Source organism: Rhinolophus sinicus, linkage group LG09, assembly GCF_036562045.2.
Source record: "Rhinolophus sinicus isolate RSC01 linkage group LG09, ASM3656204v1, whole genome shotgun sequence".
Classification (NCBI taxonomy): Eukaryota; Metazoa; Chordata; class Mammalia; order Chiroptera; family Rhinolophidae; genus Rhinolophus; species Rhinolophus sinicus.
The window spans coordinates 71,031,208-71,057,591 of record NC_133758.1 but is presented as its reverse complement, the minus strand read 5'-3'; the positions used below and the strand labels follow the sequence as shown (position 1 = coordinate 71,057,591).

Here is a 26,384-nt window from a genome sequence, read left to right as displayed (position 1 = left end):
ATTTGTTTTTCATATTCAACAAGATTGTGAGAATCAAATGAGCACTATGAACATTTAACAGCATTCTTTATGTGTTATTTTATATGGAGTGGCTGTTTTTAAATTGTATCATTAATTTCTGTATCCTATTTGGTACAGAGATGATAGAAATTCATTTTATCTGATCGTTGGATAAATTGATGGCAGTTGTTAGTTGAACCTGTCTTTCTTAGTTTGGGCTACAGAGCCATAGTGCTTTCCTAAAACTTGGTTTTCATTATATGTAATGTTGTTTTATAATAATTAAATTTATGAAAAGTTGTCCTCATATAGAAAAGAAAATTATAGCAATATCTCTGTCAGGAGGGTATTGATTTTTGTATCTACTTTTTAAAAATTTCTTTAAGTAAGTATTTCTGTTAATAAGCAAGCTATACAGTTTAATTCAAAGAGTCTATTTATGACTTTTTGTTCCATTAGCATTAATAACTATAAAGCAGAGCCTCACTATTTTGCTGTAAACTGTAGTGTCCTAAGATTAGTTGTTCTAGTTAATACCTGATACTGTGCATTACCTGTGGTCCTCAGTGAATTTTGAATTTCTCTCAAATTAATTTTATGGAATGATTGGTTAAAATAACTATAATATATTATTGTGGTGGGGGAGGTATTATACTTTCACTTGGTTTCATTTGCTTTGGTGGAACAGTGGAGGATACTTTTCTGGCTTCCTACAGAGTAAAATATTTAGTGTTTAATGAACAAAGTAAATCTTTGACATTACCCAGATACTCACAAAGAGTCTCTTAAAGGCTTTGTTTGGTTGTAGGGAGAGTCTAATCAAAAGTGCCCCTTTGCCAATTCAATTGAGTTTCAAATATTCTTTCAGTATTTATCATTTGGTGTTCCCTAAAACAACCTCACTATCTATAAAAAGCTACTTTACTCCTACTTGTTATCTACTTTATGGAAACTTGGAAATTTTGAAACCATGCATATAACTTTTCATAAAGCAACTTTGTAGGTAAAGGATAAATTATTTCAGGAGTTTTATACCTTTACTGTAACACTGAAGAATGCAAAACATTTGTATTCTGACAAATTTGAATGTACATAAAATATCTATCTTTTTTTGACAGAATTATTGAAACTAGATTTAAAGTAAAAATTCCTATGAATCCATAATTAACTTAAAAGAAACTGTAATAGATAAGAAACAATTGGGTGTATATTATATACTTAATAAAAGTCCATTAGAAAAGAAAGTTACGTACTTCAAATCCAAAGGGCAAAGTAATTCTAATTTGCTTCTCATAAGAACCTCAGAGTACTTTTCTTTCTCTTTTCATACTTCTGTTTGTCTTCTAATATTTTAGTATTGTTGGAACTCCGTTCTTATTAAAAAATATTTTGGGCTCTTAACAGTTTTTGAAGGACATATTAGGAGTGCCTTACACTAATGTCCATGTGTTCAAAAACAGGGATGTTTCTTTAAACACCCTAGTATAATACTTGAATTTGACCCTGGGCAAAACTCTGGCAAACATTCCTGGTGATTCAGTTTTTATGTCAACAATTTTATATTAACATTCACTTTATCCTTAAAAAACATTTCCTTAAAATGCTATGAAATGATTTGGAATCCTAAATTAGATATCTTCATTTTACATTGTGCTCAATATTTGAGACAAATACATACTACATTTTGTTAGGGGAACTTAGGAACAAATACAAAATTCCTTTCATTTTGTTCAGTGGAAACCTACTGTCTTATTAGATGTAAAGTGGAAAAATTCTAGAATTCTATTCACTGTATTAACAGATGAAAGGAGAAAAATTGTGATAGTCTTAATAAAATCAGATGAAGTATGTGCTAAAATTCAAAACCCATTCATGATTTAAATAGCAACAACAATAAAACAAATTTGAAATATGAGGGAACTTTTCTTAATTTGATAAAAGGTATCATACTCAGTGATACAATGTTGGAAACTTTCCCTTTGAGAACAGGAATAAGATAAAAATGCTCACTATCCCCTGGCTTCTATTCATCATTGAATTGGAGGCCTGAGCAAGATAGTAAGGGAGGAATGAGCAGGAAAAACAGTATTAATATAAGGATGAGAAGGGAAGAAATGAAACTCACTTATAGACAATATAATTATGCATGTACAAAAATTTTTCTAATTCAGATAAATTATTAGAATTAGTGAGCTTAGTGAAGTTGTTGGATTTAAGGTCAAATACAAAAGCCAACTAAGATAAAATGAAGTTAAAAATACATCTTTTATAATAGCACTTAGAAAATATCAAATAGGAATAAATTTAACATAAGATGAAGGAAAACTCTACACAGAAAATATAAAACATTAAAATAAATTAAAGAAGATCTAAGTAAATGAAGGAATATAATGGGTTTGTTCCACATTCCACAGAGAATACACTGTTGCTCACAATCGTCTAACAGATAGAGTTAGGCAGTCAAAAGTCACTGAAGTGATTCTGTGCAGAATAGTAACTTTTTTGCAGTTGCCTAAAAATTCTATAGGTACCATTTTGACTTTTTACCAGTCTTTGTTTTATAATGAACTGATTTGAGTCTTTCTTTTACTAGACTGTGACTGTAGACAAGCTGCAGGGAAGTGCTGTTAATATATCTACTGAAGATGGTTTGCTGAAAGCCAAGTATCTTTACACAGAATCGTCATTTCTATCTTCTGCTGCTGGGGATATTACATTAGGAAGTGTTCATGGTAAGATGACAAATGCCTAATGTGTCTCAGACTTCCCACATAATTTTAGGAGATGACTGTTTATCTGTAGTTGAAAGATCTGCCATTAGGAAGCTAGCCCTCTAAATAATTAATTGCAGACTAACCATCTTTTAAAAAACTCATAAAATAAAATGACCTATGAGCTATGAATTTTATTTTGGCAAGAAATTGAATATTGCGCTGTTACACATGTGAATAATAATAATTCTATGCATTTTTTAATGCATTTCCTTATAAAAGGAAACAAACAAGGAAATATATGCAGGAGATATTCAGAGGAAACCACAATGAAATAAAAGCAGTATTAAAAATAAAGATGGGTTTTGAGTGGTTGCTTTTATGTCATGGTAAGAAAGTTAAGGATTGAATAAATTAATGAAACATTTGTGTGGAATCTAATTATAGAAACTCAGTGATACTATATGGACTAAAATGTTTTATGTGTGTTAGTACTAACTTGTCAGGAGGGAGTGGAATCAAATATTCAAACTATTGAAAGAGAGAAATTACCATCCAAGAATAATATATCCAGCAAAGTTATCCTTTAGATATGAAGGAGGAATAAAGACCTTTCTAGATATACAGAAGCTGAGGGAATTTTCCACCACAAATCCTGCGTTACAGGAAATACTGAAGGAGGTTATTCTACCTGAAACAAAAAGACAAAAGGATGTAAAACTATGAGTAAGATGACTAACAAATAGACAGAAGTGGGAAATGACAACCCCTACACAGAATAGGGCACTATATACTTAAACATCACATAAAGGGTAAAGGAGATAAAAACAAAAAAAGAGAGCGAAGAAGACAATTTGCTACCACAACTCAAGTGAACTCACAGCATAAATCCGGATAATTTGTGACAACAAAAAACATAAAAGGGGAAGATGGTGAAGTTTTGAATTTGCAAAGAGGAATGGAGTTAAGAAGCATGCTGAAGAAAAAGAACTACTATATGTATCGTGTTTCCTCAAAAATAAGACCTAGCCAGACAATCAGCTCAAATGCATCTTTTGGAGCCAAAATTAATATAAGACCCGGTTTTATTTTACTATAAGACTGGATTTTTTATAATAAAATGTAATGTAATGTAATATAATACCAGGTATAATATAATACTATTATAATATTGCTCCAAAAGACACATTAAGACTGATTGTCTGGCTAGGTCTTATTTTTGGGGAAACACAGCATGAAATTTTCTTTTACATAAACTTAATGGTAACTACTCAAAAAAAAAATAAAAATCCAGAATGAGATATATAACATAAAAAAAGAGGAAATGGGAAAAAATCATAGAATACCACCAAACTAAAATAACGGAGAGAAACACAAAGGTAAAGAAACAATGGAGACCCTGAGCTACCAGAAAACAAAAGATAAAATGTCTATGGAACATCCTCGTATATCAATAATCACCCTAAATGTAAATGGACTGAACTCACCAATAAAAAGGCACAGAGTAGCAGATTGGATCAAAAAGCAAAACCCAGTCATATGCTGACTTCAAGAGACACATCTCAGCTACAAGGACAAATATAGACTCAAAGTGAAAGGGTGGAAAACGATACTCCAAGTGAATGGCATCTAGAGAAAAGTGAGTGTAGCTATATTTATACATGACAAAACAGACTTCAAGATAAAAAAGTTAACGAGGCAAAGATGGACATTTTATAATGATAAAGGGGACAATACACCAAGAAAACATAGCACTCATCAATATATATGCTCCCAATCAAGGAGCACCAAAATATATAAAGCAACTACTAACAGAACTAAAGGGAGAAATTGACAAAAATGCAATTACAATAGAGGACCTAATATGCCATTGTCAGTTAGGAATAGATCATCCAAATAGAAAATCAATAAGTAAATATCATCCTTAAATGACACATTAACCAAATGGACATAATTGATACTTATAATTGTTCAGTCTAGAGCACCATGCTATACATTTTTTTCTAGTGCATATGGAGCATTTTCAAGGATAGAACATATGTTGGGACACAAAACTAGCCTCAACAAATTTAAGAATATTGAAATCATATCAAGCATATTCTCAGACCACAATACATTGAAATTGGAGATAAACTGCAAAAAGAAAGTGGGAAAAACCACAAATATGTGAAAATTAAACAACATGCTACTGGAGAATGACTGGGTCAAAGAAGAAATAAAAGGAGAGATCAAAAGATACATAGAATCAAATGAGAATGAAAATACATCATATCAAAATTATTGGGATACTGTGAAAGTGGTATTAAGAGGGAAATTTATATCATTACAGGCCTATTCAGAAACAAGAACAATCCTAAATAAACAACCTACCATTACATCTTAAAGAACTACAAAAAGAACAAATGGAACCCAAAGTCAGCAGAAGTAAGGAAATAATAAAAATTAGAGCAAATTAAATGAAATAGAGAACAAAAAGACAATAGGAAAACTTACGCAACAAAGACCTGGTTGTTTGAAAAGATTAATAAAACTGACAAACCCCTGGCTACACTCACTAAGGAAAAAAAGACACAAAATCAGAAATGAAAGAGAAGTTACGATGGATACCACAGAAATACAAAGAATCATATAAGACTACTATGAAGGACTATATTCTAACAAATTCAATAACCTAGAAGTTCTTAGAAACATATAAACCTTCCTAGACTGAATCACAGAGAACTGGAAAATCTAAATAGATGGATCAACAGTAAGGAAATTGAAACAATCATCCAAAACCTTCCCAAAAGCAACGGTCCCCAAGACCAGATGGCTTCACTAGTGAATTCTACCAAACATTCAAATATGATTTAATACTTGTCCTCATACTCCAAAAATTTGAAGAAGAAGCAATACTTCCTGTTTCATTTTATGCAGCCAACATTACCCTGATACCCAAACCCAGTAAGGATAACGCAAGAAAAGAAAATTACAGACCAGTATCTCTGATGAATACAGATGCAGAAATCCTAAACAAAATACTAGCAAATTGAATACAACAATACATTAAAAAGATTATATATCACGATCAAGTGGGGTTTATTCCAGGGACGCAGGGTGGTTTAGCATATGCAAATCGATCAAAGTGATACACCACATAAAATAAAGGATAAAAATTATGATCATATCAATAGATGCAGTAAAAGCATTTGATAAGATACAACATCCATTTATGATTAAAACAACAAAATGGTATAGAAGGAAAAGACCTTCACATAATAAAGGCCATATACTACAAACCCTCAGCTAATGTCATACTTATGGTGAAATACTGAAAGATTTTCCTCCAAGATCAGGAATAAGACAGTGCCCTCTTTCACCAGTGTTATTCAACATAGTCCTGGAAATCCTAGCTAGAGCAATCAGACAAGAGGAAATCATCCAAATTGGGAATGAAGAAGTTATATTGTCACTTTTTGCAGATGACATGATTCTTTGTATGGAAAACTCTAAAGACTTCTCAAAATAACTATTAGAAACAGTAAACAAATGCAGTAAATTTGTAGGATACAAAATCAATGTACAAAAATTCATTGCGTTCCAATATACTAACAATGACATTTCAGAAAAATGAAAAAACAATTCCTTTTGCAATTGCAACAAAAAGAATAAGATCCTAGGAATAATCTTAACAAAGTTTATAAAGACCTACACACTGAAAACTTTAAGACATTAGTAAAAGAAATTGAAGAAGACACAAACAAATGGAAAGATATTCCATGTTCATGGGTTGGAAGAATCAACATAGTTAAAATGGTCGTATTACTACCTAAGGCAACATACAAGTTTAATGCAATCCCATTCAAAATCCCAATGGAGTTTTTTAAAGAAAGAACAAAAAATTCACCAGATTTGTGTGGAATCAAAAAAGATCCTGAATAGCCAAAGGAATCCTAAGAAAAAAGAACAAGGCTGGAGGTATCACACTCCTTGACTTCAATTTATACTGCAAAGTCATAATAATCAAAACAGCATCGTATTGGCCAAAAAAGCAGACACACAGAGTAATGGAATAGAATTGAGAATCCGGAAATAAACCCACATATATATGGGAAGATAATTGTCAATAAAGGAGTAAAAAATATACACTGGAGAAAAGAAAGCCTCTTTAAAGGTGCTGGGAAAATTGGAAAGCCACATGCAAAAGAATGAAACTAGACTGCTATCTGTCACCATATAGCAAAATTAACTCAAAATGGATCAAACACCTAAACATAAAACCTGAAACAATAGATTACATAGAAGAAAGCATAGGTATTAAACTTATGAACCTTGGGTTCAGAGAGGATTTTATGAATATGACCTCAAAGTGCAAGGAAGTAAAAGCAAAAATAATGAATGGGACCGTATCAAACAAAAAACTTCTCCACACCAAAAGAAACCATCAACAAAACAAAGAGGCAACCAACTGAATGGGAAAAGATATTTGCAAACAATACCTCTGATAAGGAGCCAATATCCAAAATATATAAACTTGTATTCAACAACAAATAAACAATCCAACTTAAAAATGGGCAGAGTTCCTGAACCGGCACTTCTCCCAAGAAGATACACCAACAGCCAACAGATACATGAAAAGATGCTTAACTTCAATAGTTACGAGGGAAATGAAAATCAAAATCACAATGAGATACCACCTCGTACCTGTTAGATTGGCTATTAACAAGACGAGTAATAACAAGTGTTAGCGAGGATCTGGAGAAAAGGGAACACTCATACATTGCTGGTGGGAATGTAAATTGGTACAGCAACTATGGAAAACCGTATGGAAGTTCCTCAAAAAAATTAAGAATAGAATTACCATACAACTCAGCAATCCCTTTTCTGGGTATCTACCCAGAAAATTAGAAAACATTTATCTGTAAAGATATATGTACCCCTATGTTCACTGCAGCTTTATTCACAGTGGCCAAGACATGGAGACAACCCAAGTGTCCCTCGATAGATGATTGGATAAAGAAGATGTGAGATATATATATATATAAATGAAATGATATATATTGGAAAAGATGAGATATATATCTATATCTATATATAGATATATATCTCACATCTTCTATATGTATATATGTGATGGAATATTACTTCGCCATAAGAAAAGAAGAAATACTGCCATTTGTGACAACATGGATGGATCTTGAGAGTATCATGCTAAGCAAAATAAGTCAGACAGAAAAAGTCGAGAACCACATGACTTGTGGCATATAAAACTGAAAGAAACAAGACAAACAAAAAATCATAGACACAGATAACAATTTAGTGGTTACCAGAGGGTAAGGGGGTGGGGGGGTGGTAGAAGAGCGAAAAGGTGTCAAATATATGATGGAAGAACTGACTTTGGGTGGTGAACACAATGCAATGTATAGATCATGTGTTACAGGAATGTACACTTGAAACCTATATAATTTTACAAATCAATGTCACCACAGTAAGTTTAATAACAATTTAAGAAGAGTTCATTCCTTAGCTTTTGTAAAGCCTTTTATGTTTACTGAGTTTTAATATGAAGTCCAATACCTTTCCTTCAGCAGTTTAAATCTGAGTCAGACCTAGATGCTCTTTTAGACTATCTTCTCAGGTTGGGTTTCTTGAAAGCAGACTCTGAGATGGAAATTAAAGTGCAACAAATTTACTAGGGAGGCCTTTTGGGACCAATCCCATGCAATGGAAGGAAGTCCAACTTCCATGAGAGTAGTTGGACTCAGTTTGAACACCCCCAAGAGGGACCTCTGAAGCTGGGATGGTCCTCAGAATTGTCTCAAGTTCAGGTAAGGGGAGCTGGACCTTTATATCCCCAATCATTAGATGCAGTTTGCAAACTGGCCCAGGAAGGAGTATGATGTTGGGCTGAAATGGTTTTCTTCATTTGAGACAATTCCTTAAGAGGGCTGGCAGCTGAAGGCTGTCTGCCAGCAGTACTCCCAAATATGCCCTTGACAGTTACAAAGCGGATTCTGGATCATAAATCACAGCATCCACTACAGTTGTATTTATTGATTCTTTCTACACATTTATTGACCACCTACTTTGTGCCAGATTTTCAGGTACCAATGATACAAAATTGAGTAAGAGATGATACTATTCTGAGAGAACTTACAGTCTAGTGGAAGGATTGAATGTCATCTTCCTTATTTATAATGAGTACAGCAGAGAGAAGGGGAAGGGAAAATTTGATCCAGTTGCCATTGTAGAAAAGTTTCCATGTTGTTCAACCCTCACGCTGGTTTCGCCCTCACTCTGATTTTTCAGTGGCAGTAAGTATATAAAAGAAAAGAAAGAAACCCTCCTCATTTCTTAGTCACTCATTAGTGCCTATCTACTTTTTAAAATCACCCTTCAGATAAGCCCATTTCTTGTCTTCCCCTTCCATACCACTCTGTTTCCATCCTTGTTCTAAGGGATATAAGCATGCTACTAGAGTTCGGAGTTTGGGATTTGGAGATGGTCTGGATATAGAAGAGCAGGCTGTGCTCTAGCCCTGCATGCTAGTATGTGAGAAGATTAGAGTCATGCTGATGAAAGCAAGTCCCTATGTCCTAGCTACTGGGATTTTAGCAGGGAGAGCTATATCCCAAGGATCATTCCAAGCTGCAACTCTGAATATATAATCTAGTGAATTCTTTGTTATAAATGGTGATGGTTATATAACACAAATCAGGTATACAGTTTGGCTATATTTGAACAAACTAGCTTGGGAATCTTAAAACACATTTTTATGGAAAAATATGTTGCTACTTCTAAATAGCTGACTTGCAGACAATAAACTTGGAGAATACATACATTCTAAGACCTGCCTGTTCAAGATTTATTTAGTTTGGCTTCTTTTTTCTTAAGGCTTAAACTGATTTTCAGGTAGATTTTTAAAAATCCAGCATACAGATGTTGTACAAAGCCAGTTATACCACAGATATGACAGTCACTGTCTTTTGATAGATTTATCAGATACATGAGTTTGGAGCCCTGGTGTCAGAGGTGGATGGATGGTTGTTTGAAAGCAAATGTGTTGAATACCTAAGTGAGCCAGCCCCTTTCACCTAAGGGACAATTGGATGTTTACACATAAAACAAAATTTAGAAATCTAATTGTTTGCTCTCAATTAAAAGTTAATTAGTGGAAAAGCAAGGATTTGATCCAAGTTCCTTGATTTTCTAGGAAATATTTTTAAACAGAGTACAACAAATTTGTGTACATAGCCATGGTGAACTTCTTGATTGCAACAGAAATTCCAGCATTGCTTTGAGGGCTTCCTGCCTTGCTCTAGGGATGTTTCCTCTAGGCAGACAGCACTGCAACACGGATACACTGCTTCAGCTGTGTTCTGTGTTGTGAATTCCAGTTTCAAGGGTCCTGTGTTATGCCTATGACACCTGGCACAACATGTGGATGTTCAGGTTCAGCTTAGCTTCATGGAGGCATTCAGGGACTCCGTTCATTCCATTAAAGAGATGCTGTCTTTAGTCTGTGGCTTCTAAGGCTTCCGTGAAAGGGAGAGCATGAAATGTATTTGTTTGTGTTTTCTATTCCTATGCCCTGATGGCAAACTAATACTTAATTAGTGCTAAGTACTGAGAGGATGGTCAGTAGTGAGGAAGGGGATAATGAAAGGAGTAATATGGTTTTTTCTGGCCTTGCAAAGTGACCCCTATATGTATATCGTCTCCTGACTGTTTTAGAGAGAAACAAAAGCTTCCTTGAAATGGTTTGCTGGGGTTGGTTTTATTTACAACATAATTTAAACAAATTGATTAGGTTTAATATGTAAGAATACTCATGATATTTATTGTAGTGTTTTATATCTAACTTATTTGGAATAAGTGATTAATGAATAGAACCACATTTTAAATATTTAGCTTCCCTATATAATTTAGAGTCTTATTTCAGGTTTTTTGGGAAACATACCTTGATAAATGAATTGCTGAGTATTAGTTCTCTCATTTTCTTAGTACTTCAGAAGTCCTTTGTTCCCCAAAGACTTAGCAATATGTACATGCTTAAACTCTTTCTTCAATAACTACTTTGGATTTTAGGAACTTTCATAGAAGTGTAGTTACATTAACTATACAAACACAGTTGATACCTTTGATAGCACTGAGAATTTCATAAAGAAATGTCACAGTTTGCTTTAAGAAGGTTGTGTAGTCACTGGTGAATTTATAAATCTGCTTGTGAATTTAGAAAGTCAGAAATAATATAAAATTTTAGAAGAAAGAAGGTTTTATTGGGAAAATGCTTTGTTCAAATTCTGGTATTCTTAAGTCCATTGTAAAGTTTTGGTTTGATTATCATTTTGACATGATAATGTTATGTTAATGTTGAATCTGGACATAAGACATTTTTAAATGAAATAATAGAAAGGAATTACAGCTTCCTTTGTTGTACAGAGAGCATAGATTTTTTTTTCCCCCCGGGATTTAGACATGTGATACTAAATGCAGTGTTTGGACTTGGCTCAGCTCCGTGGAGGGACTTGGCTCCTTCTATAAAGGTGGTGCCATCTTCAGTGTGTGGCTTCCAAGCTTCCACAAAAGGAAGAGAGATCATAGAGGATCATGCATGAAGTTTCAGAAACCAAGCCTAGAACTGCATACATTGCTTCTGCCATATATTTTAGCTAGTAATAGGATATTTTCAAGTGACTTTGTCTAATTATAAGAGGCTGAGATACAGAGTTTAGCAGTGTTCTAAGGAAGGAGAAAAGCACACAGATATTAGTGGGCACTGATAGTCTTTGTCATGCGAGTATCTTATAATTGCTCTTTCTCAAACTTCTGTGAGTTCCTCATTTTTCCACCTTCTTTGTATTCTCCAGGATTTCATCCATATTTCATTGTTCTTTCCCTTCTTTCTTTTCCTTGGGCATCTTACACACATTTGTGTCTTAACTACCCTTGTATTCTAATGATTCACTTCTATAACTCTAGCCCTGACTTCCAACTTATACATCCATCAGCTTGGTAGACGTAGCCATTTGGATCATTACAGGGATCTCAAACTCAATATTTCTAACTTCTTTCACCTACTTTTCTAGGTCCCCCCAACTCCATCCGTACTGTGTTCCTCCATTTTTATTTCCATTTGCAATTTCTGATAATTACCATGTATCTGACTCCAAAACTGTAAATCTAGAAGTAATACAGGCATACCTCAGAGATATTGCAGGTTTGTTTCCAAACCACCATCGTAAAGTTAGTATCACAATAAAGTGAGTTATAATCTTTTTGCTAGTAGAGGGTCTTCCTTCAGTTTGTAGTAAATAATATATATATATATATATATATATATATATATATATATATATATATATATATATACCTGTGAAGCACAATAAAGCAAAGCACAATAAAATGAGGTGTAACTGTACTAACTTCCTCTCTCTTACCTCCCACATCTAATCAGTCACCAGGGTTAGGTCAGTTTTGTCACCTAAATATTTCTTCAATTTATCCCATCTCTCTTTCTAATTTCTACTGTTCTATTTCAGATTCTTGCCATCTCTTGCCTCAACTCAATAACTTTGCTTCCAGTCTTGCCTTCTTCAAATCTATGCTCCTCTCTAAAGCTATGGTTGTTTATTAGAAATGAACATCGAACATGGTATTCTCTTCCTCAAACCTTTTCTTGTTACCTCAGTGATCTGGCTAATTTACCACTTCCCTCTTCTGACCCTGTGCTTTGTCTTCCAGAATTACATAATCTGTTACTTTTTCCTTTATACATTCTTACCTGTTTTATACTTCTGAGTCCTTGATCAGAGCCTTTGATACTACTGATTATTGTTTGTAGTCTTCCTAAAATGCTTCTCTCAGCTTTCTTTATCTCATTGAGTTTTAGTAATCTTTCATAACTCAGCTAAAGCATCCTCTTTTCATCTCTGGCCTTCCACTGACCCGTAAATTCTTGCTTAGTTATAAACTCCTCAAGAGCAAAGATTGTGTTTTAGTCATCTCTATATTCTCAGCGTTTAGCACTGTGGCTTGCAAGTAGCAAGTTCCTCCCTTCTTGCCCCTCTTTCCCCCACAAAAAAAACAAAAACAAAACACACACAAAAGGATTTAATCTTTAAAGATATTTGATTTCTCTGTTTGGATTGTGAGAGTATGTGTGCTGTTTTTACCATAATCACATTTCTTTTAGTGAAGAAAAATAAACTAATATTTATCTTTAAATCGATATCTTATTTTTCCCTCTGAGCATGCTAGAATTAAGAGTTGCTAGCTAAGTAAAACTATATATTTTCTCAAACACTGGGGTTTGTGGAAAAGTTGTGTAACTTGAGAGTAGATTAAGCACACATAGTTATTACAGACTATGTGGCCTCTGCTTTATTGGAAAGACGGCTTTTACAAAGATCAACTCCTCTCAAATAGTGGATTTCCTTTTTGTTTTCAGTGATTGGAGATGAAATCGGTAAAACCAAAATATAGAAAATTGTGTTAGTAATGCCCGTTTGGTTGATATTTACTTTTAAATATTCTACAAAGTATTTTGAAGTAAGAGGTCCATTTTGTATATCCTAATGACTGGGATATTCCTGTTTAGGTAGACACTTTCTAAAAATGTTAGTATGATTTGGAAATACGTTTTTTGTTTATTGCTTTACAAATCCTTTAGCGTTGACAAATATTTTGAAATATTCCTAATATTTACTAATATTTCTTATTTTCATAGTTTTCTTGTTCTATCATGCTTTCACTGTACTGAACTCTAACATTTAAGAGAGACACAGTCTGAGACTCTATAGGTCCCATTATAATATGAAGTAGTCCTCATTCTTTAATGAATTTAAATCTTCTATTTTATGGCTCTAAAAACCATTACTTCCTTGAGATTGCTTTACTTTCATCATGAACACCAATGATATGCTCTTTAAGAAAGACCATATTTTCATTAAAAAATAATAAGTTTTTACTTCATTCACAAAGACTAGAATAAGATAATAAAGTTCCTTTGCCTTACCGAGTGGGTGACCAGACTCACTAGCGAAATGACTGACTGTGAAACTATGTCATAATTCCTTACTAATAGCTAAAATCACAAATGTTAGGGGTCTGCTTCATCTTGCTTTTGAAGTGTTCATGAAGTGGAAGCAATGAAGAGAATTCTGAGTGGAAGCATCCTCTGTCTCACACTAGGTTAATTGTCCTAAAGCATGGTTTTCGTGTATTGTTATCCATCTTGAAATTCTTCACTGACTCCTTCAGTGTAGGATAATGTCAGTAGACTAGCACTCCATGGTTCTGCTACAGATTGTTTTTTCCAAACTAAATTTGAACATTTGTTCAAAAAATAATAGTGTTTACTATTACGTACTGGGCATTGTGCTAAGCCCTCAAAATATAAAGCTAAATAAGACGGGATCCCTGTTCTCATAGACTTGCCTAACTGATCTGTGTGATTTAAACAGGACATGTATAGGTCTGCCTTTTTATCTTTGTTCCTGTCATTCTTTCTCCCAGAAAATCCTTCTATCTCAGCATATTCAAGTTTTACTCAATGTTTCAACTCTGGTGATATCTCCAATATGACTGTTCTTCCTGTGCATATCAGGTCATTTTAGTCTCTTTCCTCTGAGTGACTGTGGCACCTAATTCATACTGTTAACTTACAATGTTAATGTATAATTATTAATAAATATTAATTTTTAACTTTTCATGTGTGCATCTCCCCAGATAACTTATAAGTTTTGGGATGACTGGTCTGTCCTCTGTCCCCTCCCTCCCTCCCCCAATAATTCATGTCCCTCCCATATGCAAAGTACACTCCCTTCCAAAGATCCCAAAAGTCTTATCCCATTATACATCACCTCAGAGTTCAGAATCTCTACATCAAAATCAGATCCAGTGTAGACGAGGCTCCTCAGGTGTAGTTGCTTAAGTAGAACTCCTCAAGTCCAGGCGTACCTCACTTTGTTGTGCTCCACAAGTGTTGCATGTTTTGTAAATATAAGGCAAGCCCTCTATCAGCAAAAAGATTACAACTCGCTTTATTGCAATATTCACTTTATTGTGGTGGTCAGGAACTGGACGTGGGGTATCTCCGAAGTGTGCCTGTGCAGTTCCTCTGAACCTGAAGATGTGTGAACTAAAGAGGTATTATCTAGCTGCCACCCTAACCCACACTCAGACCACCTACGCACCCATCATGCAATGGTGAAACAAGCATGAGATAATTGCTATAGACTTTCCAGTTAAGGGGGAAAAGGAGAGGCACAAAAGAGTCGTTGGTTCATAGTGATTTTTCAATTCTGGTGGGCAAATGTGGAGGTTCCTTGATTAGAGCTCAAGGCCTGGGAATAATTCCTTAAGGTTCTGAGCTTCGCACTCTGAGCTCTTGGTTCCTCCCTCTGAGTCATCCTTCCTTTTTCATCAAATGCAGCATGCGTTTGCAGCTGCGTAGTTTTTTCAGTCTGCTTCTTGTCGTAGAATTTTGTGGGACCAGTGGTCTCTTTTCACTTTGTACTGTCACTACCCCTTTCAGTCTAACTTAGCAGTGTGTTTGCTGATGTAATTCTTTATAAAATTTTGTCAGCCTCCTGTGAATCACATTGGGGTTTATTCCAATGGATAAAAGCCACACCCAGGAATCTTGAAAATATGGGCTTCTGCAGATCTATTGAGGTACAATGCCTCCCAACTTTCTAGGGGTCCTATTGTTTGATTGAGAAGATCTGTGAGACATACCTTAACCTTTTTAAAGGACTTTTTGTATAACTGATTAAAATGTACTATGAGATGTGACCCTTGATCTTTCTGTGGTCTTAACGAAAGGTTTACAGTTACCTCCTCAGTTCCATTGTTAGGCCATGTTCTGGCAGTGCCCTGAATTATAAGACCGCATCTTATATATTAATTTTAGCTCCAAAAGACACATTAGAGCTGATTGTCCTGCTAGGTCTTATTTTCTGGGAAACATGGTACTTAACAAGGCTCCTCCTTCCTCCAATTTACAAAACCTTTTTTCTTCACTTCCTTTTAAGCCCTCATGGAAAGCATACTAATGGTCTGTTCAAGGCAATTTAAGCCATTTCTAACATGCTCAGAATCCTTCCAACCTCTGCCTACTGCCAAGTTCCAAAGCTACTCCCACATTTTCAGGTATTTATTATCGCAGCATCCCACTTCCAGCTTTCAAAACCTATGCCAGTTAACTCTTCCTGTGTAACAAATTACCCCCAAAACTTAGCAGGTGAAAACAACAAATATTTATTGTCTTACAGTTTGGGTGGGTCAGGAATCTGGGTGCAGCTTAACTGGATCCTTTGTCTCAAGATTCCTCTTGAGGCTGTAATTAAGGTGTCTGCTGGGACTGTGGGCTCATTTGAAGGTTCAACAAAGGGAGAATCTGCTTCCTAGCTCACCTGCGTGGTTGTTGGCAGGATTCAGTTCCGATCCTGCTGGGTGGAGGCCTCTTTGAGTTCTTTGCTAATAGGCCTGTCATAGGGCAGGTGACATGTCTAGCTGGTTTCCATCAAAGCAAAAGAGGGCCAGCAGGAAGCCAGAATCCTTTTGTAACTTAATCTTGAAAGTAACATCCACCACTTTTGCCCTATTTTCTTTGTTAAAAGCAAATCATTAGGTCCAGTCTACACATGGGGGGAGGAAATTATACAAGGACTGAGAGGCAGGGATCATTGGAAGCCATCTTAGCAGCTATATGACCTTTGGCCACTATTTGCATGTGATGGTGAATCTGCATTTACTGGGTTTGAAAATTAGAAGACAAAGTCGAGAACACACCAATGGAATAATATTTACATAACACATGTAACAGTTTCTTTACAACCTTGTAACTTACTGAGACTTGAAAATAATTTTATGAGCTTAACTTCCCACAAACCAAGTTTTGTTCCTACACAAATGTACCTGTTGCTCATATACTTACCTGAAGTATGATGGAATATACATCTTTTAGAAAGATTGTTGCAATCGAAGCACATCTGACTATTGGACAAAGAATCACATGCCTTTTGGGTTTATTCCAGGTACTAGTTAGTACATGTTGGTATTTATAAGATGAATGAAGTGAAATAAGTGAGTTCACTTACCACAGATTAATTTTGAGATAAAAATAATAGTAATTAACTGTTTTCCCTATGGATTATTTTAGTATTACTGGTTCAAAACTTGGCCTTGTGTGGTCTGGTAAGTACAGTGATATTTGGGTTGAAAATGCATAGTCAATGTATTTAAGTAATTTTTTCACTTTTGGATTTTAGAACTATCATTTTTCTTCTGTTTCCCAGAATGTATGGTGATATGTTGTATAGTTATGCTATAAAAGCTTAAGGTGGAGTGGAGGACAAGAGTTTGTATAGATGCCTAAAGCTATTTATGTCAGAATTGCCACTAAATTTCTGATTGATGTGTGATACTGAGAAAAATTACCAACAACAATAACAATGTTATTAAATAACATTGTAGATATCCAGCCATGTTTTAGGATAACATATAACACAGTTCCTTTCTAGATTATCCCATGTACATAAAATTGTATTTTTCTCTCTTTTGCAGGTACTATAACATTACAAAGCAAGATGGGTAACATCACAGTAGGTATGTGCTAACATGCTACTTGATAAATTTCTTTTTTAACTCTGTAGCTCTAAGTTAATTTGGACTTTTATGAAAATAAAATTCAAAATTCAAACTAGTATTTACATAATAAAGCAATAAAATTAGTGGGATTTTTTGTTTTGTTTTTTTAACCATGGGATGAGAAAGAACTGTGGAGACTTGGGTGTGTTTTTATACTGGCTTTTGAGTGATATATAAAACAAATTTGTAAATTTGACTCATGACTTACTTAGTTTCTGTCAATTGTAGTAAAGCTGCTATGGCCATTCTTAGACAAGTCATTTTATGGACATATGGATACAGGGATATACATACATACATATATATATGTATATTTCTGTGATAACTACCACACTTTTCCCCAGAGTTCCATTTTACACTCCTTCCTATAATGTATGAAAATTCTGGTTTCTCCATATCCCCACCAACCATTATTACATGCAGTCTTTTTAATTTTACCCATTCTGGTATATGTGAATAGTAGTATAGCTCTGGTATTAATTTACATTTCCCTGATGACTGATGGCATTTGGCACTTTTTTATATGCTTATTGGTCATTAGTATATCTTTCTTTGTGAAGTTTTGTTCAGATCTTTTACCCATTTATTTTTCAATTAAATTATTTGTCTTTTTATTATTGAGTTGTAGAAGTTCTTTATATATATATTCTTGGAACCAATCCTTTGTCAAATATTATTTTTCTGTTTTTTTCAGTTTATTTTCTTGATGTTGAACAATCAGGGTGAATGAAAAATTAGAATTGCCTTCAGACAATTTTTTTCGTTTCTATAAGCAGAATTTTATACCTAACTGTATGTTACTCAGGCTTTAGAAATAGAGCTGATTTCAGTAAATTGGTAAATCTTTTTGTCTTAAATAGAATGAAATTTTATATTTTGTTTTTTAGTGGGAAAAGCTCATTTCCTCAACACAAAAGTTTTGCTCTAGGCGTTGGCAGACTTTGTAAAGTAGAGCCAGATAGTAAATATTTTTGGCATCGTGAGCCACACAGTCTATCTGAACTATGCAACTCTTGTCATTTTAACATAAAAGCATCCATTGACAGTACACAGACAAATGGATATGTCTGTGTTCCAATAAAACTTTATTAATAAAAGCAAGAAGTGTCTGTAGTTTGCCAACCCTTCTGTAGAGCCTAAAAACCATTGTTGTTATGAATTTGCAGAACTATTGGGTTTGATGCCTTAATCCCAAAAGTGAAAAATGGGTAATATTTCTTTGAAATTTCTTGATTTGTTGGTTTGTGTTTTCCTTAAAACAAAAGATTCTTTTAAGAAAGTTGAAAGCAGTTCTTAACAAATCATGACAACCTAATTAAAGTCTACTGAGTAACTTGGATTTTGAGGAATTGAGATTAATAGAAGAAAACAGTTACAAAGAAACAAAAAGTGATTGTAGGAACCTGAGCGGGAACTTTGTTAGGATAGCAGAAGCTTCAAAATATTGGAATGGGTGTTGAGAAAAGATTATATATTATCCAATTGGAATATTAAAAGACTTGAGATGATTTAGGTATTATCCTGTCTGACTTCAGGAAAATATACTAAGTGTTCTATCCATGATTCCTTTATTAAGAAGATGTATAATTATGGTCCATTATTTCTAGTTTAGCTAATACAATTGATCAGCCTCTTAAATAATCTCATCAATCATTTGGATTTTGTATATACATTCTAACCTACCTCCCAAAACCCTGTCTTCCTAATTTCTATAATATAGATCTCTCTCAGGAACTGAAGAGCTATAAAAAATTTGATTATCAAAACGATGATTTTCCTTGGGCTCATATTTTTAAAAATATAACTTTCTTCTGGAACACCAGGTCATATTCCATTTAAAATGAGTCAACAGGAGGAGATCCAAGATGGTAGAGTAGATAAACACTGTGGCTGCTTCCTTTCATGAACAAATTAAAATTAAAACTAAATTATAGAACAGTCAATCTGAAGAACCATCTGACGTCTGAGTGAACAGAAGTTTTATAACTAAGGATATAAAGAAGAAGCCACGTTGAGTCTGGTAGAGGGGCAGAGATGTGAAGCTAGCTAACCCAAAATCTTCCTGTGACAGTTGAGAACTGGGAGAGATATATCAGCTGCAAAGATTCCCCTCCAGAGGAGCAAGGGACCCCAGCCCCATAATGGCCTGCCCAGCCCAGAGTACTGGTGCCAGGAAGAAGAGCCCCCACAATATCTGGCTGTGAAAAACAGTGGGGATTCCCACCATCCGTGTGAGATAGAAGGTGGCAGGAAACCCAGGCGTCCTCTTAAAGGTCCCGTGCACACTCACTCGCAGGCACTCACCCTGTGTTCCAACGTAGGGACGGTGAGTTCAGGGGGTATCGGAGACATACGGGAGGCAGACTGAGTTGTGTGGCTGCAGGAGGAGGGCTGGAGGACAATTAGCATTTTCCCTGTGAGGAATCTTCTTCCCATGCAGCTGACAGGCAGGCGCCATCATTCCTATGATGAGCCTGTTCCCTAAACTTATGGCCAAATATGAATCTCATTGGTCTGGTGAGCTTTGCAGCTCTGCCCTGATGACTCACTGGGACCCCACTCCATTCAACTCCCCCAACACGAGAGGTACTCATGAGTGGCCAGCCCCACCTGCATTGCACTGTTTCTTGGAAAACTATCAGAATCTGACAGACCCCAGGCTGGTGGCAACTGCCTTTGGTGTGCTCTGAGACTTTTGCTGAGTAGCTTCAGGCTCAGCACTGGCACCAAACCAAAATTTATATTAACCTGGTGACCACAACTCTTCCCACTGTAGTGACTCCCTGAGACCTTGCCTACCTCACAAGGCTCTATCAGTGGCTGAAACTTAAGGGAGCTGGCAGGTGGCAGCAGGCCTCAGGGTGTCCTGGCATTTTATGAAGCTACCCCAGGCACAGTACTGGTAGTAGACATCCTCAGTTTGCAGCGTGGCCTCTCCCACATGCCTCCAGGGTTAGCACAGGCAGTGAACAACTGGAGATTGCTTTGTAGCTCTTACCAGGTAGTCCCTGGTCAGTTCCAGGCAGTAGATGACCTTGGCCTGCACCGGAGCCCCTGCCGAGAGGCCCCAGAACCAACATACTTGGAGGTTGGCTTCAGACCACAACAGAGTGCCAGAAGCAGCACCCACAAAGGGTGGTCTCAACGCGCACCAGAATCCACTGAGGAGAATCCCACTCGGTGGGGTAAGCACAGCAGCCCATAAGCTGTAGATGTAGCCAAACCTCACAACCAGTCAGCCTGAGGATCAATCCCACCTACTGACATGCCAATAGCAACCAAGGCTCACCTGTGACAGGCAGGCATGCACAACCCACACAAGGGACATTCCTGGAGCACCTGGTGCAGGTGACCAGGTGACTGCCACCTGGAGACTGCCACTGAGCCCCACAGGGGCTACTACATAAGGCCTACTACATAAAGCCACCTTGCCAAGACTGGAGGACCTAGCAGATCTACCTAATACATAGAAATAGAGAGGCAGCCAAAATGAGGAAACAGAAATACATCCCAAATGAAAGAATGGGAGAAAACTCCAGAAAAAGAACTAAACAAAATAGAGGCAAGCAACCTACCAGATATAGAGTTCAAAACAATTTTTATAAGCATTGTGACGGGCCAGCCGCCACGAGTCGATCAGTACCTGAATGGGGGAGTGGGAATGAAATAAAAGACACACACAAATGCTAATGCGGCCGGTCTTCAGTCATGCTGAAGCCCTGAGTTTATTATCTCTAACCAATATATACAATTTGAGTACGTGCAGTTAAACGAAGAAGATATGCATTATCTCAGTGAAAGTAAATCTTTCCAGCCTCAACTTTACTTTGACATAGAAGATACAAGGTCACTGAAACTCACAAAAGTAAATATCTCAAGGAGACAGAATCTACTAATTGTCTAGAAAGCCCTTAGTTTTCTGTGTCTGGGAACTGGCCGTTTTCACCACATTCCTCAGCAGCCGTTAGGCGCTTTTCAGATAAGGCAGAGACAATGTTATGGGGGCAGAAACCGAGCCAGTCTGCAAGGTTCAGGGTTGCAAGAAACCATGGCTCCCCACATCTCCCCCTTTTTTATTTTATAAAAGCAAAGTCCATCCAGCCAGGATGGCGAGGTGACGGTGCCTGACTTAGGCATCCCAGGACGCCTGCCTCAACTTACCCGTCATTGGTACTCATATTTTATTAATACAAGCCCTGTCTTAGGTGTTGAAGCGGCTCCCAAGTATTTGCCCGTCGTTGACTAACCCGCCCCTCTAAATGCATGGGGGAGAAAGACTTAAGGCTTCGCCTTGAGCTCAAGCTGATGGATGTCAGCTCGTAAGTCTAACATCCTGCTGATGAAACATCTGATGAGGATGGGGAGTAGGCACAGAACCAAGCAGACACAGATGCCCAATGTAAGAAATATTATAACAGAATGGGTAATATAAGGCATAGAGGGCAAAACACTCCTAAGAACATCAACAAACTCAGAGGCAGCCTGAGCTGCATCAAATTTTAAGGGTTCAGCTTCTCTCATACTTTGAATTTCATCATGAAGCCAGCTTTTTTTTATACACACAGAAACAAGAAGCTTACATAAAGCGGCTGAGGCAGCAAGTACAGATTAGTTACGTTTTCTCAAAGTTTGGCCCTGACTGTTCTTAGAACCTTTAGATATTTTCCCATTCCCAGGGCAGCAGGTGTCTGTTTGTTCTTTATGCTTATCGGAGTTTCCCTCAGCCATCCTCCCAAACTCTGCTTGAAGTTACATTTTCTTAACCCTTAATGCTCCAATTCCCTACATATCCCCCTTTTTTATTTTTGAGATCGTGTCTGGCTTAGGTAGTCAGTACAGACATTTTTACTTACCCGTCATTGGATATCAATCATCAAAGCGATCGACTCCTGTCTTAGGTTGTAAAAACGCTTACTGATCATTACCCGTCATTGGCTACCGATCTCCTTTGAGGAAAGCCAGAGACAGCAGTGGCTTTTCCCAGGCAGGGGGAAGGGGAGGCAAGGCTCCTTTTTGGATCTTTTAAGGCAGCTCATTGGGGGTCCCCACTCGGTTTTGCCTGGCTTAGGTTGTATCTCCCGTGAGATATCTTACCCGTCTTTGGCTGCAAACCATCTTTTGGGGACCAGACAGAGAGACATAAGGTGTAAAATATAGAGATAAGCAAAGTTCCTAAAAAGGCACAGTCTTACAGGCTCTTCTTTCCTTAAGGAAAGACATGGGGGGACAGTCGGCTAGGCTGTTGTGTGACTGCATCTCCCCCTTTTTTGTTTTTGAAGCATGAGAAACACAGAACGTGTAGTTGTTTCATTTACAGCCTGTCGGAGGGCTATTTGTCCACATCTGAGGACTATGTAAAATAAACAGAACAATAAACAGAATAGCAATATCCCCAGCAAACCCTCTACCCAAAGTCTTTATCCATTTAACAGGGTCTAAAGTGGAAAGTCCTTCTGCAGCTGCGGAAAGTGAGAGCTTTTTCACACCCTAGGGGCGTGGATGGGTATCTATAGATGTCTTCTATTCTGTAGGCTGTTGTTCATGGTATGGTTTAACACCGACCAGGAATTCACAAAGGTTTTTTTTTCCGGACCTGGAGAAATACAAGCAAAGCCTCTTCCCCGTGTTATCTCTCGGGGAGAAGTAGGATCAGCTTTCCCACGTAATATTTTAAACAAAGGTTGTAATTCACCGGTTGTCAACCGCAACTGAGGTCTAATCCAATTAATGTCTCCCAGTAGCTTTTGGAAATCTTTTATTATAATACAAATGATTGGAACTAAAAATTAACTATCAAGAGTCAAATTAAGGCTTATATATTTAGTCCTTTATATAAAATTTGTTCCTTGTTCAAGAAATTAGTGTAGCTTTGGAAGTATAGAACTCAAGTTGCAAAAATCAAGAAATATCTTTTGTGTTGCTGTTTCTTAGTATCTACATGTTGAAACTTGAGGTAGAATTATAAAAATTTAGAAGAACTTTCGGAACATGCTTGACGAATTTTGAGAGAATTCTCCTTTATCTGAAGGAAAATAGCCTTTCAAGGTTATTTGTTATTCTCTGCTATTAGCAAAATGCGTATTAGATATCTACTCCTTTGATTGCACATAGTGTTTGATGGGTAGTTGACATCAGTTTTTCCTTTTTGTATGTGTTATTTTCCAGGAAAACTCAGGAATCTCTGTCAGACCAAGATCTTTGTCCAAAATTGTTATGATAGAAAACTATGGGAATCTCCTTATTCAGATCGCTTTCTGGACTAAATTTCTGTTCACTTCTTAATCACCCTCTAATGCATATTTCTCGAAAGGCTTCCTCCAAGAGCTACAAAATTTCTCCATTATATAAATCTCCAAAATATGAAATCCTGTGAATGAGTCTTAATTTGACTCTTCATAGTTGATTTTTAGTTTCAATCCTTTCCATTATAGAAAACAAAAAAAAATTAGTGTATCTTTTGCTACATAGCTTTTTCAATATCACCTTTTCTTTCTCTTTTGAAAACACAGCTTGAATTTTAATTATTTTTTTTTGAAAGCCTCCAAAGGTATGGGCCATTATCAGAGCTCAACACTGATAACATGAGGATGTAATTACTTAGTGACTTATGATATAGTTATTTAGCTGTGTTTATTTCCATTGGGGTGGGGCAGTAGTGAAAGCATTATTTATAACCCACATAAAAATATTCTATTTTTTCCCCTTAGAGAAAGCAAGAAATCAAATTAATATTTCAGATATTTTATTCAACCTGTTATAATGCACACATTGTGTAGTCCACATTTTGTTACCTTTTTTTTGTTTGTTTTTACTTTCATAAAGTGACATTTTATTATATTCTTATGCCTAAAATTACTTGGCTGCATTTCCCAGGAACAAATTGTCATGACTTGGTTTAAGGTGCTCCTCTTTACCTTTAAAACACAGTGTATTTATATACATGTATGCCAACAGGAATAGCTCTCTTAAGTATAACTAATTTTGGAGTTATTAATGTTTTTTCTGAGTATTTATTTAGACTTATAAGGTCCACTGTCCTGTTAGAAACCTGAAACTTATCTAGCAAGACTGTTGAAATGATTTTATTTTAATAAAATAGCTGTCCTTTCTTCAGATGTGTATATTTTTGACTAAGGACTGATATTCTAAAAGGGCAAGTATCAGCATGCAATGCCATTTCAAAGTTCACTACATTTGCTTTTCATTATACTTTATGGTTACAAGGCCTACTGAATTTGATGAATTTCATTTGCTCAATTAACTACATCAGTAGCATATTGTAAGGAAATCTTAAGATGGCAAATATATGCCATAGACCAAATATAATCAGCTTCCGCCTCTCCTGGGTTGTTTCTTATTTTAGTGATCTGCAAGAGAAAGTGTAGTGCCTGCAGGTTGTCTGCCTTCTTGAGCCATAGCCACCAAAGGAGGGTATTTGTTCCTATTATGTTTGGCTGCTTCATCCTCTGAGTCTTCCTGATCCTGAGAGTCTAAATCTTTCCAGTCCTCGATCGGAGGTTCATAATAAATAGGCTCTGTATCTTTAAAAAGTTCTTCTGTGGGTTTGGCTTCCTCCCCCTTTTCTCTCTCTGCCAGAGAAGCGGCAGATGAAAGAATTTCTTCATTGCCAGCTTGTTTTACTTTCTCTAGCTTACAGCTCTTACGCCTGAGATCTAAACAATCTCTAATCAAGGTCCACAACCCGAATGTTTCTACAGGGATCTGCTGAGGTCCGTGGGCAGCATAATAATCTTGTAACTGCTCTCCCACTTTCTCCCAAGTTTCCAGACTGACAGTGCCTTCTTCTGGAAACCATGGACAAACTTCTTTTACAAATTCTAAAAACTTATCTAACTGTTCTCTGCTCACCCGACTGCCACGGGCGGCAAGCAATTTCTTAAGTCCTCTAACATACAGGTCCTTGCTGCTAGCGTGACCCATCCTTCACCCTAACTCGGCCCTTCTTTCAAACAAAGAAAAACACTCTGATGCCCGTCTGGCCGTGCCCCTCGCGGAGCCAAATCCGTCTTGGCTAAGGCGCTCCGGTATAATCCCCCGGACAGGTGGACTGTAAAGCCCAGTCGCCGTTATGCCGTATGACAGAACCGGAACCGCAGATTAGGGCCCAATCAAGCTCCGTGACAAAAAGTCGTGGAACTATCACTCACTCACACATTCATTCGACTGAGGGGTATTGTGTCTTACTCACCACGCATCCACTGATAAGCTCTCTACGAGCTGGGCCCTTGCCACGTGGTGTTCCTCACTGTTACCCCCGTATTCAGGTCCCTGTTCGGGCGCCAAGTGTGACGGGCCAGCCGCCACGAGTCGATCAGTACCTGAATGGGGGAGTGGGAATGAAATAAAAGACACACACAAATGCTAATGCGGCCGGTCTTCAGTCATGCTGAAGCCCTGAGTTTATTATCTCTAACCAATATATACAATTTGAGTACGTGCAGTTAAACGAAGAAGATATGCATTATCTCAGTGAAAGTAAATCTTTCCAGCTTCAACCTTACTTTGACATAGAAGCTACAAGGTCACTGAAACTCACAAAAGTAAATATTTCAAGGCGACAGAATCTACTAATTGTCTAGAAAGCCCTTAGTTTTCTGTGTCTGGGAACTGGCCGTTTTCACCACATTCCTCAGCAGCCGTTAGGCGCTTTTCAGATAAGGCAGAGACAATGTTATGGGGGCAGAAACCGAGCCAGTCTGCAAGGTTCAGGGTTGCAAGAAACCATGGCTCCCCACAAAGCATGCTCAAGGAACTTAGTAAGAACTTCAACAAAGAGATAACAAACATAAAAAAAGACATAGAAGCCATAAAAGAGAACTAGTCAGAAGTGAAGAATACAAAACTGAAATAAAGAATGCATTAAAAGGAATCACCAGCAGACTAGATGAAGCAGAGGATCGATTCAGCGATTTGGAAGATAAAGTAGTAGAGATCACCCAGTTGGAACAGCAAAAAGAAAAAAGAATCCAAAAATGTGAGGATAGTTTAAGAGACCTTTGGGACAACATCAAGCGTAAC

General features: G+C 36.6%; 1 protein-coding gene across 2 annotated transcripts in view; it reads left to right on the top strand.

The window, feature by feature from the left end:
- FAM185A (family with sequence similarity 185 member A) overlaps nt 1-26,384 on the top strand; it is a 72,215-nt gene that overhangs the window by 9,596 nt on the left and 36,235 nt on the right. For both annotated transcript variants that reach the window (XM_019744547.2, XM_019744548.2), the window contains exons 4-5: nt 2,594-2,732; nt 17,262-17,303. In XM_019744547.2, the coding sequence (XP_019600106.2) occupies nt 2,594-2,732; nt 17,262-17,303 (181 nt within the window). The remainder of the gene's footprint in view (nt 1-2,593; nt 2,733-17,261; nt 17,304-26,384) is intronic.